The sequence below is a fragment of the Salmo salar genome, chromosome 20 (genome assembly GCF_965601325.2).
Source record: "Salmo salar chromosome 20, fSalSal1, whole genome shotgun sequence".
Classification (NCBI taxonomy): domain Eukaryota; kingdom Metazoa; phylum Chordata; class Actinopteri; order Salmoniformes; family Salmonidae; genus Salmo; species Salmo salar.
In genome coordinates, this window is record NC_138310.1 from 37,239,888 (window position 1) to 37,259,779 (window position 19,892).

General features: G+C 44.7%; 1 protein-coding gene across 4 annotated transcripts in view; it reads left to right on the plus strand.

The window, feature by feature from the left end:
• Positions 1 to 19,892, plus strand: part of LOC106580561 (protein patched homolog 1) — a 154,343-nt gene that overhangs the window by 61,044 nt on the left and 73,407 nt on the right. For all 4 annotated transcript variants that reach the window (XR_006760919.2, XR_006760917.2, XM_082966409.1 and 1 more), the window contains exons 9-12: positions 1,223 to 1,354; positions 1,580 to 1,735; positions 4,850 to 4,948; positions 10,552 to 10,677. Coding sequence is in view for 2 of the 4 variants with exons in the window: in XM_082966409.1 (XP_082822535.1) it covers positions 1,223 to 1,354; positions 1,580 to 1,735; positions 4,850 to 4,948; positions 10,552 to 10,677 (513 nt within the window). In the remaining 2 variants the exon portion in view is untranslated. The remainder of the gene's footprint in view (positions 1 to 1,222; positions 1,355 to 1,579; positions 1,736 to 4,849; positions 4,949 to 10,551; positions 10,678 to 19,892) is intronic.

Consider the following 19,892-nt stretch of genomic DNA (forward strand, 5'->3'; position numbering starts at 1 on the left):
GACTCCATTTTATGAGTCTGTTATGCAGGCTTGGAGAGTTTTTGTGAAGTCTCGTAAGGCCAGCACGCCACCAGGGATGTGGCTTTTTGAAGAGCCTCTTTTTCACAACACTGCCATCCAGTCCCGTGTTCTGGGTTCAGCTAGCCTACGTTCATGCCTGTTAGGCGTGGGGTGTACTAAACTGGGTCATCTGATGCGGAACAGGAATAGATCGTTGGAGGAGCTGGGAGAAAGAGCGGGGATCAGATCATCTCGCCTACTGAGGAAGGTTGTCGCTGAAGTCTGTGACTCCCTGCCAGTGCTTCATCTGCAGTATGTGACTGACATTTCCAATTGTGATCGGTGGAAGGAGGGTCTGGATTATGTGTTCCCTGCACTGATTGTTAGTGCTGCAGCGGGGGCATTCGTGGAGGACGTGGGGATGCTGCTTTCCTTCGATACCCCGGAGCTGGGGGAGTTCAAGGAGGTGGGAAAGAAGGCCATGTACAGAGTATGTGTAAAGGTGTCCCATGCATCTTCCCTGGAAGGGGTCAAATCGACGAGGTGGGCGGATGTGCTTGGTCCAGGTGCCTCTCCAAAAGGCTGTTGGCGATCACTGTACAAACTGCCTATTGATAAGAGGACAGCTGACCTCCAATGGAGGATAATACATGGAGCTATAGCCACTAACATGCATCTGGTACACCTGGACCCTACTGTTGGGGAGGGGTGTCCATTTTGTGCTGAGTCTGAAACTCTGGCACATCTGTTTTTACAGTGTCCCAGGTTGGTCGGGATGATTGACCTGATCACAAATTGGTTCTCAACGTTGGGAGAGGTTTTTTCTTCTCAACTGTATATATTTGGGCCAAAGTACAGGTTCAGTCGAAAGGGTGTAGTTGTGCTGCTTAATTTTGTGTTAGGGGCAGCAAAATTAGCGATATGGAAGACCCGAAAGAACAGTATTCGGGGACAGGGGTCTGTTGATGTGGTGGGAATGCTGGAGGGAATGTTGGCAGCGAGACTGAGGGTTGAGTTTGCATATTATAAACTGGTCAACAATATTGATCTGTTTATGAGTATATGGGGTATTCAGAGGCTGGTTGTGTATAGTTACTGTGGAGGAGGAATTGGAGTTGTGTTTTTAATTGATGTGTAACTGTGTTTTTTTTGTATGAGTATTTATTGTATGGTGGGCTCCCAGACCCAATAAAGTCCTCTCTCTCCCTCCCTCTCTCCCCAGGCGGTAAAGCAGAGTGTAGCAGCCAACTCGTCTCAGAAAGTGTTGACGTTTACCACCACCACTCTGGAAGACATCCTCAAGTCTTTCTCTGATGTCAGCATCATACGAGTGGCCAGCGGCTACCTGCTCATGGTGAGACTGACAACTCACACCTGGGGCTCAACACACTTAATCAACTATACCTCTGTGTGTGTGTGTGTGTGTGTGTGTGTGTGTGTGTGTGTGTGTGTGTGTGTGTGTGTGTGTGTGTGTGTGTGTGTGTGTGTGTGTGTGTGTGTGTGTGTGTGTGTGTGTGTAAGCGTGTGTGTGTAAGCGTGTGTCTGTGAGCGTTAACATGCTCTCTCTCTCTCTGTGTAGTTGGCCTATGCGTGTCTGACCATGCTACGCTGGGATTGTGCTAAGTCTCAGGGAGCTGTCGGACTGGCTGGTGTCCTCTTGGTGGCGCTGTCTGTGGCTGCAGGCCTGGGGCTCTGCTCTCTCCTGGGCATATCTTTCAATGCTGCCACCACACAGGTAGCACACACACAACATACAACACGCATAACACACACACACACTAACACACAGGTGACATACACTGCCTTAGAAAAATTTGGGGTCACTTAGAAATGTCCCTGTTTTCTATGAAAACATACATGAAATGAGTTGCAAAATGAATTGGAAATATAGTCAAGACGTTGACAAGGTTATAAATAATGATTTTTAATTGAAATAATAATTGTGTCCTTCAAACTTTGCTTTTGTCAAAGAATCCTCCATTTGCAGCAATTACTGCCTTGGAGACCTTTGGCATTCTTGTTGTCAATTTGTTGAGGTCATCTGAAGAGATTTCACCCCATGCTTCCTGAAGCACCTCCCACAAGTTGGATTGGCTTGATGGGCACTTCTTACGTACCATATGGTCAAGCTGCTCCCACAACAGCTCAATAGGGTTGAGATCCGGTGACTGTGCTGGCCACTCTATTATAGACAGAATACCAGCTGACTGCTCCTTCCCTAAATAGTGATTGCATAGTTTGGAGCTGTGCTTTGGGTCATTGTCCTGTTGTAGGAAGAAATTGGCTCCAATTAAGCACCGTCCACACGGTATGGCATTGTGTTGCAAAATGAGGTGATAGCCTTCCTTCTTCAAGATCCCTTTTACCCTGTACAAATCTCCCACTTTACCACCACCAAAGCGCCCCTGACCATCTCATTGCCTCCACCATGCTTGACAAATGGCGTCAAGCACTCCTCCACCATCTTTTCATTTTTTCTGCGTCTCACCAATGTTCTTCTTTGTGATCCGAACACCTCAAACTTAGATTTGTCTGTCCATTACACTTTTTTCCAAATCTTCCTCTGTCAAGTGTCTGTGTTCTGTTGCCCATCTTATTCTTTTATTTTTATTGTCCAGTCTGAGATATGGCTTTTTCTTTGCAACTCTGCCTAGAAGGCCAGCATCCTGGAGTCGCCCCTTCGCTGTTGACGTTGAGACTGGTGTTTTGTGGGTACTATTTAATAAAGCTGCCAGTTGAGATCTTGTGAGGTGTCTGTTTCTCAAACTAGACACTCTCATGTACGTGTCTTCTTGCTCAGTTGTGCACCGGGCCCTCCCACTCCTCTTTCTATTCTGGTTAGAGCCAGTTTGTGCTGTTCTGTGAAGGGAGTAGTACAGTTGTGGCCAAAAGTTTTGAGAATGACACAAATATTAATTTTCACATAGTTTGCTGCTTCAGTGTCTTTAGATATTTTTGTCAGATGTTACTATGGAATACTGAAGTATAATTACAAGCATTTCATAAGTGTCAAAGGCTTTTATTGACAATTACATGAAGTTGATGCAAAGAGTCAATATTTGCAGTGTTGACCCTGGCAATATTTGCAGTGGGGCCCTGGCATGCTGTCAATTAACTTCTGGGCCACATCCTGACTGATGGCAGCCCATTCTTGCATAATCAATGCTTGGAGTTTGTCAGAATTTGTGGGTTTTTGTTTGTCCACCCGCCTCTTGAGGATTGACCACACGTTCTCAATGGGATTAAGGTCTGGGGAGTTTCCTGGCCATGGACCCAAAATGTCGATGTTTTGTTCCCCGAGCCACTTAGTTATCACTTTTGCCATATGGCAAGGTGCTCCATCATGCTGGAAAACGGCATTGTTCGTCACCAAACTGCTCCTGGATGGTTGGGAGAAGTTGCTCTCGGAGGATGTGTTGGTACCATTCTTTATTCATGGCTGTGTTCTTAGGCAAAATTGTGAGTGAGCCCACTCCCTTGGCTGAGAAGCAACCCCACACATGAATGGTCTCCGGATGCTTTATTGTTGTCATGACACAGGACTGATGGTAGCGCTCACCTTGTCTTCTCCGGTCAAGCTTTTTTCCGGATGCCCCAAACAATCGGAAAGGGGATTCATCAGAGAAAATGACTTTACCCCAGTCCTCAGCAGTCCAATCCCTGTACCTTTTGCAGAATATCAGTCTGTCCCTGATGTTTTTCTTGGAGAGAAGTGGCTTCTTTGCTGCCATTCTTGACACCAGGCCATCCTCCAAAAGTCTTTGCCTCACTGTGCAATCTTACTGTCAGCAATATCCTTGCATGTGAAGCTCTTTTTGTGCAAAGCAATGATGACGGCACGTGTTTCCTTGCAGGTAACCATGGTTGACAGAGGAAGAACAATGATTCTAAGCACCACCCTCCTTTTGAAGCTTCCAGTCTGTTATTTGAACTCAATCAGCATGACAGAGTGATCTCCATCCTTGTCCTCATCAACACTCACACCTGTGTTAACGAGAGAATCACTGACATGATGTCAGCTGGTCCTTTTGTGGCAGGGCTGAAATGCAGTGGAAATGTTTTTTGCATGGCAAAGAGGGACTGTGCAATTAATTGCAATTCATCTGATCACTCTTCGTAACATTCTGGAGTATATGCAAATTGCCATCATACAAACTGAGGCAGCAGACTTTGTGAAAATTAATATTTGTGTCATTCTCAAATCCTTTGGCCACGACTGTACACAGCGTTGTACGAGATCTTCAGTTTCTTGGCAATTTCTCGAATGGAATAGCCTTCATTTCTTAGAACAAACAAGAATAGACTGACAAGTTTCAGAAGGCCATTTTGAGCTTGTAATCGAACCCACAAATGCTGATGCTCCAGATACTCAACTAGTCTAAAGAAGGACAGTTTTATTGCTTCTTTAATCGGGTTTCAGTACGCCTATGTAGATATTCCATTAAAAAAATCTGCCGTTTCCAGCTACAGTAGTCATTCACACAACACTGTATTTCTGATCAATTTGATGTAATTTTAATGGACAAATAAACATGCTTTTTTTTTCAAAAACAAGGATATTTCTAAGTGACCCCAAACTTTTGATGTGTTAGCTACACTACCGTTCAATCAGTCAAAGGTTAAAAACACTGCCTCCTGCACATACTGTAGGCAGACTTCAGTAACACAACAGACACACAGACTTACTAACTGGTGTGTGTGTGTGTGTGTGTGTGTGTGTGTGTGTGTGTGTGTGTGTGTGTGTGTGTGTGTGTGTGTGTGTGTGTGTGTGTGTGTGTGTGTGTGTGTGTGTGTGTGTGTGTGTGTGTGTGTGTGTGTGTGTGTGTGTGTGTGTGTGTGTGTGTTTCAGGTGCTTCCGTTCCTGGCACTAGGTGTAGGTGTGGATGATGTGTTTCTCCTGGCCCATGCCTTCAGTGAGACAGGACAGAACAAGAGGATCCCATTTGAGGTGAGACACATCAACAACAACAACACTATGCTTCCACACCACACTGATCACATAGGGCATGGCATCTTCAACCCCCACTATTCTGAGAGCTAATCTGCGACCAGTTTTGCCTTATTTAAAGCATAATGAATATGATTGTATGAACAGGGGGAACCTGATCCTAGATCAGCACTCTAAGACACTTTTTTAGATATGGGCTCTGGGGAAGATTGAAAACAAACCTAACCCTCCCCCTTCCCTCTCTCCCTCTCTCTGTCTCGCCCTCCTCTTATCCCTCACCTAGACGAATGTGTCTGAGCCTGTCTTCACCTGTGATGCAACATCAACACACACACACACACACACACACACACACACACACACACACACACACACACACACACACACACACACACACACACACACACACAAACATACACATGTCTATAGGAGCACTAATGCATAGGATGTGGGCTCTTGAGGTCTGGGGTACTAAAACGGTTGTTAGAGTGTGTTTTTTATTTGATTTATTTCACCTTTATTTAACCAGGTAGACTAGTTGAGAACAAGTTCTCATTTACAACTGCGACCTGGCCAAGATAAAGCACAGCAGTTCGACACATACAACAACACAGAGTTACACATGGAATAAACAAACATACAGTCAGTAATACAGTACAAAAAAGAAAAATGTATATAGAGTGAGTGCAAATGAGGTAAGGTAAGGGAGGTAAGGCAATAAATATGCCATGGTGGCGAAGTAATTACAATATAGCAATTAGACACTGGAAAGGTAGATGTGCAGAAGATGAATGTGCAAGTAGAGATACTGGGGTGCAAAGGAGCAAGATAAATAAACAAATACAGTATGGGGAGGAGGTAGTTGGATGGGCTGTTTACAGATGGGCTATGTACAGGTGCAGTGATCTGTGAGCTGCTCTGACAGCTGGTGCTTAAAGCTAGTGAGGGAGATATGAGTCTCCAGCTTCAGTGATTCTTGCAGTTCGTTCCAGTCATTGGCAGCAGAGAACTGGAAGGAAAGGCGGCCAAAGAGGAGTTGGCTTTGGGGGTGACCAGTGAGATATACCTGCTGGAGCGCGTGCTACTATGGTGCTGCTATGGTGACCAGTGAGCTGAGATAAGGCGGGGCTTTACCTAGCAGAGACTTGTAGATGACCTGGAGCCAATGGGTTTGGCGACGAGTATGAAGCGAGGGCCAGCCAACGAGAGCGTACAGGTTGCAGTGGTGGGTAATATATGGGGCTTTGGTGACAAAACGGATGTCACTGTGATAAACTGCATCCAATTTGTTGAGCAGAGTGTTGGAGGCTATTTTATAGATGACATCGCCGAAGTCGAGGATCGGTAGGATGGTCAGTTTTATGAGGATATGTTTGGCAGCATGAGTGAAGGATGCTTTGTTGCAAAATAGGAAGCCGATTCTAGATGTAATTTTGGATTGGAGATGCTTAATGTGAGTCTGGAAGGAGAGTTTACAGTCTAGCCAGACACCTAGGTATTTGTATTTGTACCTGCCTGCCTGCGTGCGTGCGTGTGTGTGTGTGTGTGTGTGTGTGTGTGTGTGTGTGTGTGTGTGTGTGTGTGTGTGTGTGTGTGTGTGTGTGTGTGTGTGTGTGTGTGTGTGTGTGTGTGTGTGTGTGTGTGTATTTAAGGGGTATAAGGGGAAACACAGACATGTATTCACTTGTTTTTATTTTCCCCCTGATCTCTTTCCTCCATCCCCAGATGAACAGTAAACAGAGATGAGAACCTGATCTCTTTCCTCCATCCCCAGATGAACAGTAAACAGAGATGAGAACCTGATCTCTTTCCTCCATCCCCAGATGAACATTAAACAGAGATGAACCTGATCTCTTTCCTCCATCCCCAGATGAACAGTAAACAGAGATGAACCTGATCGCTTTCCTCCATCCCCAGATGAACAGTAAACAGAGATGAGAACCTGATCTCTTTCCTCCATCCCCAGATGAACAGTGATGAACCTGATCTCTTTCCTCCATCCCCAGATGAACAGTAAACAGTGATGAACCTGATCTCTTTCCTCCATCCCCAGATGAACAGTAAACAGTGATGAACCTGATCTCTTTCCTCCATCCCCAGATGAACAGTAAACAGTGATGAACCTGATCTCTTTCCTCCATCCCCAGATGAACAGTAAACAGAGAGGAACCTGATCTCTTTCCTACATCACCAGATGAACATTAAACAGAGATGAACCTGATCTCTTTCCTCCATCCCCAGATGAACAGTAAACAGAGATGAGAACCTGATCTCTTTCCTCCATCCCCAGATGAACAGTAAACAGAGATGAGAACCTGATCTCTTTCCTCCATCCCCAGATGAACATTAAACAGAGATGAACCTGATCTCTTTCCTCCATCCCCAGATGAACAGTAAACAGACATGAACCTGATCTCTTTCCTCCATCCCCAGATGAACAGTAAACAGAGATGAGAACCTGATCTCTTTCCTCCATCCCCAGATGAACAGTAAACAGAGAGGAACCTGATGTCTTTCCTCCATCCCCAGATGAACATTAAACAGAGATGAACCTGATCTCTTTCCTCCATCCCCAGATGAACAGTAAACAGTGATGAACCTGATCTCTTTCCTCCATCCCCAGATGAACAGTAAACAGAGATGAGAACCTGATCTCTTTCCTCCATCCCCAGATGAACAGTAAACAGTGATGAACCTGATCTCTTTCCTCCATCCCCAGATGAACAGTAAACAGAGGAACCTGATCTCTTTCCTCCATCCCCAGATGAACAGTAAACAGAGATGAACCTGATCTCTTTCCTCCATCCCCAGATGAACAGTAAACAGTGATGAACCTGATCTCTTTCCTCCATCCCCAGATGAACAGTAAACAGAGAGGAACCTGATCTCTTTCCTCCATCCCCAGATAAACAGTAAACAGAGATGAGAACCTGATCTCTTCTTGTCTGACACTCACACTCTCTGTGTGTGGTCCTACACACGATGATGTACTCATGAAACATTGTGATATATCATAGCCCCTATTGGCCCCAATATCTTTATTTTTTTTTATTTTGCGCTGCTTTGGTGGAATTCTTTGCTCTATCTATCTTAATTTCCTCTTGCGTTCTGCATGTAACATATTTATTGAAATAGGCTAAATAGTATGGATAGGCCAGTTACTAGGAATGCCACCCGTGTGGTATTTACTGCGTGGCGCCAGCCATGTACCAAATAGGCTAAACCATCGTCTGTCACATCACGCTGTCGTCACCATCGAAAGGTTGGCTATCTATCATCGTCGATAGATGATGCTATTGTAATATCACCCAACCCTACCAAACATAGTGTGAATGTGTTTCTGCGTAGCTCCATTTGGGGCAGATAGGGCTAAGACGGGATGAATTGTGTTTTGTGCCTGCAGAACGTTAGTGAGATAAGTGTGTGAGCATCACGTTTTTGATCTTAGCGTGTGTATAATAACTGTTAACCCAGAAGTCAAATCTGGCGTGATTAACTACTGTGTTCATACATGTTAAAAATGAAGGTCTCCACCCTCGCAAAAGGAAACTGTCAACCAAAGAGAGGGTAGAAAGTTGTTTTCTTTCCTCTAAAAAGCCACACAAGCTGCATGCAGTCTTTCTACTCAGGAGCTTAGTAAGGTGTCATGGAGAGATAAGAGCAATGTATTCCACTGCTAAACACAACCCTACGAAACACCTGAGGTAGACACCTGTCATATATCTTAATCCAATCAAACACTTGACTTAAGTATAAGTTGGAATTTGGACATACCAAGATGTTTTGCAGCTGTTGATATCTCCCTCCCTATGCTCTGCAATATACACTGCTCCAAAAAATAAAGGGAACACTTAAACAACACAATGTAACTCCAAGTCAATCACACTTCTGTGAAATCAAACTGTCCACTTAGGAAGCAACACTGATTGACAATACATTTCACATGCTGTTGTGCAAATGGAATAGACAACAGGTGGAAATTATAGGCAATTAGCAAGACACCCCCAATAAAGGAGTGGTTCTGCAGGTGGTGACCACAGACCACTTCTCAGTTCCTATGCTTCCTGGCTGATGTTTTGGTCACTTTTGAATGCTGGCGGTGCTTTCACTCTAGTGGTAGCATGAGACGGAGTCTACAACCCACACAAGTGGCTCAGGTAGTGCAGCTCATCCAGGATGGCACATCAATGCGAGCTGTGGCAAGAAGGTTTGCTGTGTCTGTCAGCGTAGTGTCCAGAGCATGGAGGCGCTACCAGGAGACAGGCCAGTACATCAGGAGACGTGGAGGAGGCCGTAGGAGGGCAACAACCCAGCAGCAGGACCACTACCTCCGCCTTTGTGCAAGGAGGGGCAGGAGGAGCACTGCCAGAGCCCTGCAAAATGACCTCCAGCAGGCCACAAATGTGCATGTGTCTGCTCAAACGGTCAGAAACAGACTCCATGAGGGTGGTATGAGGGCCCGACGTCCACAGGTGGGGGTTGTGCTTACAGCCCAACACCGTGCAGGACGTTTGGCATTTGCCAGAGAACACCAAGATTGGCAAATTCGCCACTGGTGCCCTGTGCTCTTCACAGGTTCACACTGAGCACATGTGACAGACGTGACAGAGTCTGGAGACGCCGTGGAGAACGTTCTGCTGCCTGCAACATCCTCCAGCATGACCGGTTTGGCGGTGGGTCAGTCATGGTGTGGGGTGGCATTTCTTTGGGGGGCCGCACAGCCCTCCATGTGCTCGCCAGAGGTAGCCTGACTGCCATTAGGTACCGAGATGAGATCCTCAGACCCCTTGTGAGACCATATGCTGGTGCGGTTGGCCCTGGGTTCCTCCTAATGCAAGACAATGCTAGACCTCATGTGGCTGGAGTGTGTCAGCAGTTCCTGCAAGAGGAAGGCATTGATGCTATGGACTGGCCCGCCCGTTTCCCAGACCTGAATCCAATTGAGCACATCTGGGACATCATGTCTCGCTCCATCCACCAACGCCACGTTGCACCACAGACTGTCCAGGAGTTGGCGGATGCTTTAGTCCAGGTCTGGGAGGAGATCCCTCAGGAGACCATCCTCCACCTCATCAGGAGCATGCCCAGGCGTTGTAGGGAGGTCATACAGGCACGTGGAGGCCACACACACTACTTAGCCTCATTTTGACTTGTTTTAAGGACATTACATCAAAGTTGGATCAGTCTGTAGTGTAGTTTTCCACTTTAATTTTGAGTGTGACTCCAAATCCAGACCTCCATGGGTTGATAAATTGGATTTCCATTGATTATTGTTGTGTGATTTTGTTGTCAGCACATTCAACTATGTAAAGAAAAAAGTATTTAATAAGATTATTTCATTCATTCAGATCTAGGATGTGTTATTTTAGTGTTCCCTTTATTTTTTTGAGCAGTGTATTTTATTATATCATTGGCGTCATGATGTATCTCCTCTTGCAATGCGTAGTGTTTTGTAGCACCCTATCTGAACAGGTTGAAATTCTAATGGATTCCTCTATTTTATCTCTCTCTCTCTCTCTCTTTTTCCCTCTCTCTCTCTCTTTTTCCCTCTCTCTCTCTCTTTTTCCCTCTCTCTCTCTCTCTTTCTCTTTCTCTCTCTGTAGGACCGTACAGGGGAATGTTTGAAGAGGACAGGGGCTAGTGTAGCTCTCACCTCCATCAGTAACGTCACTGCTTTCTTCATGGCAGCTCTCATCCCTATACCTGCCCTACGAGCCTTCTCTCTGCAGGTACCTGTGTGTTTGTGGTTGTGCTCGTGGTTGTGTTGCAGGTGTGTGTGTGTGTGGTTGAGTTGCAGGTGTGTGTGTGTGGTTGTGTTGCAGGTGTGTGTGTGTGGTTGTGTTGCAGGTGTGTGTGTGTGTGGTTGTGTTGCAGGTGTGTGTGTGTGTGGTTGAGTTGCAGGTGTGTGTGTGTGGTTGTGTTGCAGGTGTGTGTGTGTGGTTGTGTTGCAGGTGTGTGTGTGTGGTTGTGTTGCAGGTGTGTGTGTGTGGTTGAGTTGCAGGTGTGTGTGTGTGTGGTTGTGTTGCAGGTGTGTGTGTGTGGTTGTGCTCATGGTTGTGTTGCAGGTGTGTGTGTGTGGTTGAGTTGCAGGTGTGTGTGTGTGGTTGTGTTGCAGGTGTGTGTGTGTGGTTGAGTTGCAGGTGTGTGTGTGTGGTTGTGTTGCAGGTGTGTGTGTGTGGTTGTGTTGCAGGTGTGTGTGTGTGGTTGTGTTGCAGGTGTGTGTGTGTGGTTGAGTTGCAGGTGTGTGTGTGTGGTTGAGTTGCAGGTGTGTGTGTGTGTGGTTGTGTTGCAGGTGTGTGTGTGTGGTTGTGCTCATGGTTGTGTTGCAGGTGTGTGTGTGTGGTTGTGTTGCAGGTGTGTGTGTGTGGTTGTGTTGCAGGTGTGTGTGTGTGGTTGTGTTGCAGGTGTGTGTGTGTGGTTGTGTTGCAGGTGTGTGTGTGTGTGTGGTTGTCAGGCGCTTTTTATTGACTTCATTCATCAAACTGAAAGAGGGTCTTTGTGGCCTGACTGGTGATGGGCCCAATATCTGTCCACCGAACCCTATCCTCTTCCTGGGGTCCATCAAAATTAAGGCAGTTTATATAACTTTAAAACATTACAATACATTCACAGATTTCACAACACACTGTGTGCCCTCAGGCCCCTACTCCACCACTACCACACATCTACAGTACTAAATCCATGGATATGTGTGTGTATAGTGCTTATGTTATGTGTGTGTGTGTGTGTGTGTGTGTGTGTGTGTGTGTGTGTGTGTGTGTGTGTGTGTGTGTGTGTGTGTGTGTGTGTGTGTGTGTGTGTGTGTGTGTGTGTGTGTGTGTGTGTGTGTGTGCGTGTCTGTGCCTGTTTTTGTGTTGCTTCACAGTCCCCGCTGTTCTATAAGGTGTTTTTTTTAATCTGTTTTTAAATCAAATTTTACTGCTTGCATCAGTTACCTGATGTGGAATAGAGTTCCATGTCGTCATGGCTCTATGTAGTACTGTGCGCCTCCCATAGTCTGTTCTGGACTTGGGGACTGTGAAGAGACCTCTTATGGCGTATGCATGGGTGTCCGAGCTGTGTGCCAGTAGTTCAAACAGACAGCTCGGTGCATTCAACATGTAAATACCTCTCATAAATAAAAGTAGTGATGAAGTCAATCTCTCCTCCACGTTGAGTCAAGAGATTGACATGCATATTATTAAAATGATCTCTCTGTGTACATCCAAGGGCCAGCCGTGCTGCTCTGTTCTGAGCCAATTGCAATTTTCCTAAGTCCCTTTTTGTGGCACCTGACCACACGACTGAACAGTAGTCATGGTGTGACAAAACTAGGATCTGCCTTGTTGATGGTGTTGTTAAGAAGGCAGACCAGCGCTTTATTATTGACATACTTCTCCCCATCTTAGCTACTACTGCATCAACATGTTTTGACCATGACAGTTTACAATCCAGGTTTAATCCAAGCAGTTTAGTCACCTCGACTGCTCAATTTCCACATTATTTATTACAAGATTTAGTTGGGTTTAGTGAATTATTTGTCACAAATACAATGCTTTTAATTTTTGAAATATTTAGGAGTAACTTCTTCCTTGCCACCCATTCTGAAACTAAGAGCAACTCTTTGTTAAGTGTTGCGGTCATTTCAGTCACTGTAGTAGCTGACGTGTATAGTATTGAGTCATCCGCATACATAGACACACTGGCTTTACTCAAAGCCTGTGGCATGTCATTAGTAAAGATTGAAAAAAGAAATGGGCCTAGACAGCTGCCCCAGGGAATTCCTGATTCTACCTGGATTATGTTAGAGATGGTGTTCTTTAATGGAATCCTCTCCAACGTAATCCAGGTAGGGAGGTGATTAAAGGGGTAATCTGCAGTTGCTACATCCATTTTTGGAATTATAAATCTATCATATGTATATGAAAAATATAATTTAGAAATGCCGCATTAAAAAAAAAAAGGTTCTAACTTTATTTAACTAGGCAAGTCAGTTAAGAACAAATTCTTATTTTCAGGGATTCGAACTTGCAACCTTTCGGTTGCTAGTCCAACGCTCTAACCACTAGGCTATCTTGCCGCCTCATGAGTTTAGCTCAACTGTCGTATCTTATCAGAACCCAAAATATAATCTTACTTTACTTCAATGTTTGTAAACAATGTACATGTAAACAGACGCTGTATAGTCTCAAAACATGGTCAAAACTATAATTGTTATATAATGGATGGTCAGTCCTTGCATCCATAGCTCTTTCTATGCTTTTGAGAGTGGTTACATTCCTCCAGTCTCATCCCTCAGCTTTTTACTGAAACAGTGGCAGGGGGGCTTTAACTTCATTATGGTTGTTTGTTATGGGGGGGGGTTCTGATTTGACTCACATCTGTCATTAATTTGTGAAGAGATGGAGGGGGGAAGACAGAGAGAGGGGGGAAGAGGCGGGGTGAGTGTTAGAAGGGAAACAGTTATGAAATGCTGTGTGTTTGAGAGATCAGTCTTTTATTTCTTCTCCTCCTCTCTCTTTCGCTCTCTCTTCTCTTCTCTCTCTCTCAACTGTGTGTGTGGTGGAGTACCTTAACACACACACAGCTGTTTTACCTCTGACCCCAGGAAGAGGTAGCTGAGTTCTTGTGCTATTGCCCTGACAACAAGCCCAGCTGCACGCTACACATACCACGCCACAGACATGTCTGACATACTCAGCTGAATCTGGTAATGAATGGTGTGGCTGTTGGACAAGTTGAGGAGACTAAATTACTTGGCGTTGCCTTAGATTGTAAACTGTCATGGTCAAAACATATAGATTCAATGGTTGTGAAAATGGGGAGAGGTCTAGCCGTAATAAAGAGATGCTATGCTTTTTTTTTACATCACACTCCAAAAAGCAAGTTCTGCAGGCTCTAGTTTTGTCTAATCTTGATTATTGTCCAGTCGTGTGGTCCAGTGATGCAAGGAAAGACCTAGTTAAGCTGCAGCTGGCCCAGAACAGAGCTGCATGTCTTGCTCTTCACTGTAATCAGAGGGCTGATATAAATACTATGCATGCCAGTCTCTCTTGGCTAAGAGTTGAGGAGAGACTGACTGCATCACTTCTTCTTTTTATAAGAAACATTAATGTGTTAAATCCCAAATTGTTTGCGTAGTCAACTTACACACAGCTCTGACACACACACTTATCCCACCAGACATGCCACCAGGGGTCTTTTCACCAGATCCAGAACAAATTCAAGACAACATACAGTATTATATGGAGCCCTTATTGCATGGAACTTCCTTCCATCTCATATTGCCCAAATTAACAGCAAACCTGGTTTAAAAAAAACAGATAAAGCAACACGTCACGGCACAACGCCTCTCCCCTATTTGACCTAGATAGTTTGTGTGTATGTATTGATATGTAGGCTACGTGTGCCTTTTTTTAAAATCTATGTAGTTCTGTCTTTGAGTTGTTCTTGTCTATTGACGTTCTGTATTAGGTTTCATGTTTTGTGTGGACCCCAGGAATGGGGATCCTAATGAAATACCAAATACACAACACACACACCACACACACACACACACACACACACACACACACACACACACACACACACACACACACACACACACAGAGACACACTCACTCACTCACACACACACTCACTCATACACACACTCACTCCTACACACACTCTCACTTACACTCACTCTCTCCTGATACAGGCCAGACGTTACTCTACTCTCACAGTGAAGCCAATATTAGTATGTGTGGACAGATGGCTTTAGTACAGGGGTCTGTCAAACATGATTTACTTACCCCAAAGGTCTGATTGAACCAGGACACACACACACACGCACACACGCACACACACGCACACACACACACACACACACACGCACACACAGACACACGCACACACATGCACAGACACACACACACGCACACACACACACATGCACAGACACACACACACACACACACACACACACACACACACACACACACACACACACACATACACACACACACAGACACAGACACACACACAACACTTGTTCACAAACCCAAGCTATATGAGCCCACTTACCTTACACACACATTCGTGCGCTCACATATGCATGTACAGTGTCTTCAGAAAGTATTCACACCACTTGACTTTTTCAACATTTTGTTATGTTACAGCCTGCATTTAAAATAGATTAAATTGAAAGGTTGTGCCACTGATGTACACACAATACCCCACAATGTCAAAGTGGAATTTTGTTTTTAGAATTTTTTACTAATTCATTTTTTTGTTGTGTTTAACATGATTTTTCAATGATTACGCCCATCTCAGTACCCTACACATACATTGATCTGTAAGGTCACTCAGTCGAGTAGTTCATTTCGAATACAGATTCAACCACAAAGACCACAGAGGTTTTCCAATGCCTCGCAAAGAAGGGCACCTATTGGTTGACGGGTATAAATAAAAGCAGACACTGAATATCCCTTTGAGCTTGTTGAAGTGATTAATTACACTTTGGATGGTGTATCATTACACCGAGTCACTACAAAGATACAGGTGTCCTGCCTAACTCAGTTTCCGGAGAGGAAGGAAACTGCTCAGGGATTTCATACAGGACTAAAGAGATAAATATACCCCCACTAAAGAGATAAATATATCCCCCACAAAAGAGATAAATATAACCCCACTAAAGAGATAAATATATCCCCAGTAAAGAGATAAAGATATCCCCCACTAAAGAGATAAATAAATCCCCCACTAAAGAGATAAATATATCTCCCACTAAAGAGATAAATATATCCCCCACTAAAGAGATAAATATATCCCCCAACTAAAGAGATAAATATATCCCCCACTAAAGAGATAAAGAATACCCCCACTAAAGAGATAAAGATACCCCCCACTAAAGAGATAAGATACCTAACTAAAGAGATAAATATACCCCCCACTAGAGGTAAATATACCCCCCACTAAAGAGATAAATAAACCCCCCCACTAAAGAGATAAATATACCCCTACTAAAGATATAAATATATCCCCCACTAAAGAGATAAATAAACCCCCCACTAAAGAGATAAATATACCCCCACTAAAGACATAAAGATACCCCCCACTGTAATTGATAAATATACCCCCACTAAAGAGATAAAGATACCCCCCACTAAAGAGATAAGATACCTAACTAAAGAGATACATATACCCCCCACTAAAGAGGTAAATATACCCCCCACTAAAGAGATAAATATACCCCCCACTAAAGAGATAAATATAACCCCACTAAAGAGATAAAGATATTCTCTACTAAAGAGATAAATAAACCCCCCACTAAAGAGATAAATATACCCCCACTAAAGAGATACATATATCCCCCACTAAAGAGTTGAATATATCCCCCACTAAAGAGATAAATATACCCCCACTAAAGAGATAAATATATCCCCCACTAAAGAGTTAAATATATCCCCCACTAAAGAGATAAATATACCCCCACTAAAGAGATAAATATACCCCCACTAAAGAGATAAATATACCCCCACTAAAGAGATAAAGATACCCCCCACTAAAGAGATAAATATACCCCCCACTAAAGAGATAAATATATCCCCCACTAAAGAGATAAATATACCCCACTAAAGCTCCACTATCTGTACTGGGGTCAGCTATTGACCACCTGGTGTGTGTGTGTGGGTGTGTGTGTGTGTGTGTGTGTGTGTGTGTGTGTGTGTGTGTGTGTGTGTGTGTGTGTGGTGTGTGTGTGTGTGTGTGTGTGTGTGTGTGTGGTGTGTGTGTGTGTGTGTGTGTGTGTGTGTGTGTGTGTGTGTAGGACATGTGATGTGTTGTGGGTCTTTCTCCCTCTCCTCCTCTGCCTTTCTCTCTGCCTTTCTCTCTTTTTCTCTCCCTCTCTCTCTCTGCCTTTCTCTCTTTTTCTCTCTCTCTCTTTCTCTCTCTCGTGTTGTGTAAGGAGTTGTGACTTTACAATGAGGTAAGGAATGAGTGAAGGAGGGGGAGCAGTGTGTATGTTTGTGTGTGTCTGGTTGGTGTTAAGTCGTGGTTACAGTGGGAGGGAATAGGGTGCTGTAAATTGGCATTAGTGAGAACGCGTGTAGGGGTGTGTGTATGTGTGTTGTCTGCGAGCCTTAGTGCCTGCTCATCACCTCAAGCCCTGCAGGCCTCTGTCTACCTGGGTGGTCTGGCACATACACAGGACTAGTGTGTGTGTTCAGTGGTCTGGCAGCTACACAGGATCCAGATTGTGTTCTGGGCAGGGACCCAGCCTAACCCCACCCTCGTCTCTCTACTCCTCTCACTCTGTCTCTATACTCACGCTCCCTTTCTCATTTTCTTTCCTCTAGGTCCACCTCTTACACTCTAACACATGAAAAAATATTATAGTATACTATGATATACACTACGTTCAAAAGTTTGGGGTCACTTTTGAAATGTCCTTGTTTTTGAAAGAAAGCAAATTTTTTTGTCCATTAAAATAACATTAAATTGATCAGAAATACAGTGTAGACATTGTTAATGTTGTAAACGACTATTGTAGCTGGAAACGGATGATTTTGAATGGAATATCTACGTAGGCGTACAAATCAAATCAAATTTTATCGGTCACATACACACGGTTAGCAGATGTTAATGCGAGTGTAGCGAAATGCTTGTGCTTCTAGTTCCAACAGTGCAGTAATATCTAACAAATAATCTAACAATTCCCCAACAACTTTCTAATACACACAACTCTAACAAGTAATCTAACAATTCCCCAACAACTATCTAATACACACAAATCTAAAGGGGTGAATGAGAATATGTGCATATAAATATATGGATGAGCAATGGCCGAGCGGTGTAGGCAAGGTGATGTAGATGGTGTAAAATACAGTATATACATGCGATATGAATAATGTAAGATGTGTAAACATTATTAAAGTGGCATTATTTAAAGTGGCATTGTTTAAAGTGACTAGTGATCAATTTATTAAAGTTTCCAGTGATTGGGTCTCAATGTGGGCAGCAGCCTCTCTGAGTTAGTGATTGCTGTTTAGCAGTCTGATGGCCTTGAGATAGATGTTTCTCAATCTGTCGGTTCTCAATCTCAGAGGCCCATTATCAGCAACCATCACTCCTGTGTTCCAATGGCACGTTGTGTTAGCTAATCCAAGTTTATCAATTTTAAAAGACTAGTTGATCATCAGAAAACCCTTTTGTAATTGTGTTAGGGCAGGTGAAAACTGTTGTCCTGATTAAAGAAGCAATAAAACTGGCCATCTTTAGACTAGTTGAGTATCTGGAGCATCAGCATTTGTGGGTTCGATTACAGGCTCAAAATGGCCAGAAACAGAGACCTTTCAGTCTATTTTTGTCAGTCTATTCTTGTTCTGAGAAATGAAGGCTATTCCATGCGACAAATTGCCAAGAAGCTGAAGATCTCGTACAACGCTGTGTACTACTCCCTTCACAGAACAGTGCAAACTGGCTCTAACCAGAATAGAAAGAGGAGTGGGAGGCCCCGGTGCACAACTGAGCAAGAGGACAAGTACATTAGATTGTCTAGTTTGAGAAACAGATGCCTCACAAGTCCTCAACTGGCAGCTTCATTAAATAGTGCCCGGGTGCGGACCGGTCACCCCTGGTGATGCGCGGGAACCTGTCGCTGGCTGGGACGCGGGAACCTGACAGACCGGCTGAGGCATGAGAGCCTAAAGAGCCAACGGAGGCAGGGGAGCCTGGCGATCTAGCTGAGGCATGAGAGTCTGATGAGCCGGCAGAGGCAGGGGAGCCTGACGATCTGGCTGAGGCATGAGAGCCTGATGAGCCGGCAGAGGCAGGGGAGCCTGGCGATCTAGCTGAGGCATGAGAGTCTGATGAGCCAGCGGAGGCAGGGGAGTCTGACGATCTGGCTGAGGCATGAGAGCCTGATGAGCCGGCAGAGGCAGGGGAGCCTGGCGATCTAGCTGAGGCATGAGAGTCTGATGATCCAGCAGAGGCAGGGGACTCTGACGATCTGGCTGAGGCATGAGAGCCTGATGAGCCGGCAGAGGCAGGGGAGCCTGGCGATCTAGCTGAGGCATGAGAGTCTGATGAGCCAGCAGAGGCAGGGGAGTCTGACAATCTGGCTGAGGCATGAGAGCCTGATGAGCCGGCAGAGGCAGGGGAGCGACTGGCTATCGTACTGAGGCATGAAAGCCTGTAGCGGCTCCCGTACCCGATGTCATTCCACCTGACACAAACAAACAAAGGAAATACTCCCTGATGCTTCCCTTAGGTGAGGCGTTATTCTTTAACGATGTGCGCTTAGAGTTAGGAAGCAAGTTCAGTGCGTGAGTGTTTTAATAAATAAACTCAACATAATACAAAACAAGAAACAGACATAACTGAAACAGAAACAATAACGCCTGGGGAAGGAACCAAAGGGAGTGACATATATAAGGAAGGTAATCAAGGAGGTGGTGGAGTCCAGGTGAGTCTGATGACGCGCAGGTTCGCGTAACGATGGGGACAGGTGTGTGCCATAACGAGCAGCCTGGTGACCTAGAGGCCGGAGAGGGAGCACACGTGACAGCTGATAATGGGCCTCTGTACACCTATGTAGATATTCCATTCAAAATCAGCCGTTTCCAGCTACAATAGTCATTTCCAACATTAACAATGCCTACACTGTATTTCTGATCAATTTGATGCTGTTGTAATGGACAAAAAATTTGCTTTTCTTTCAAACACAAGGACATTTATAACTGACCCCAAACTTTTGAACGGTAGTGTAAATACTGTATTATTCAATACACTATTCACTGTAGTGTTTTTGCGGACATGACTGCGGGCGGCAGGTAGCCTAGCAGTTTTAAGACCGTTGGGCCAGTAACTGAAAGGTTGCTGCTTTGAATCCCCAAGCATTTTAAGTGACACATCTGTCAGTGTGACCTTGAGCAAGGTACTTAACTAATTGCTCTGGATAAGAGAATCTGCTAAATGACCAAAA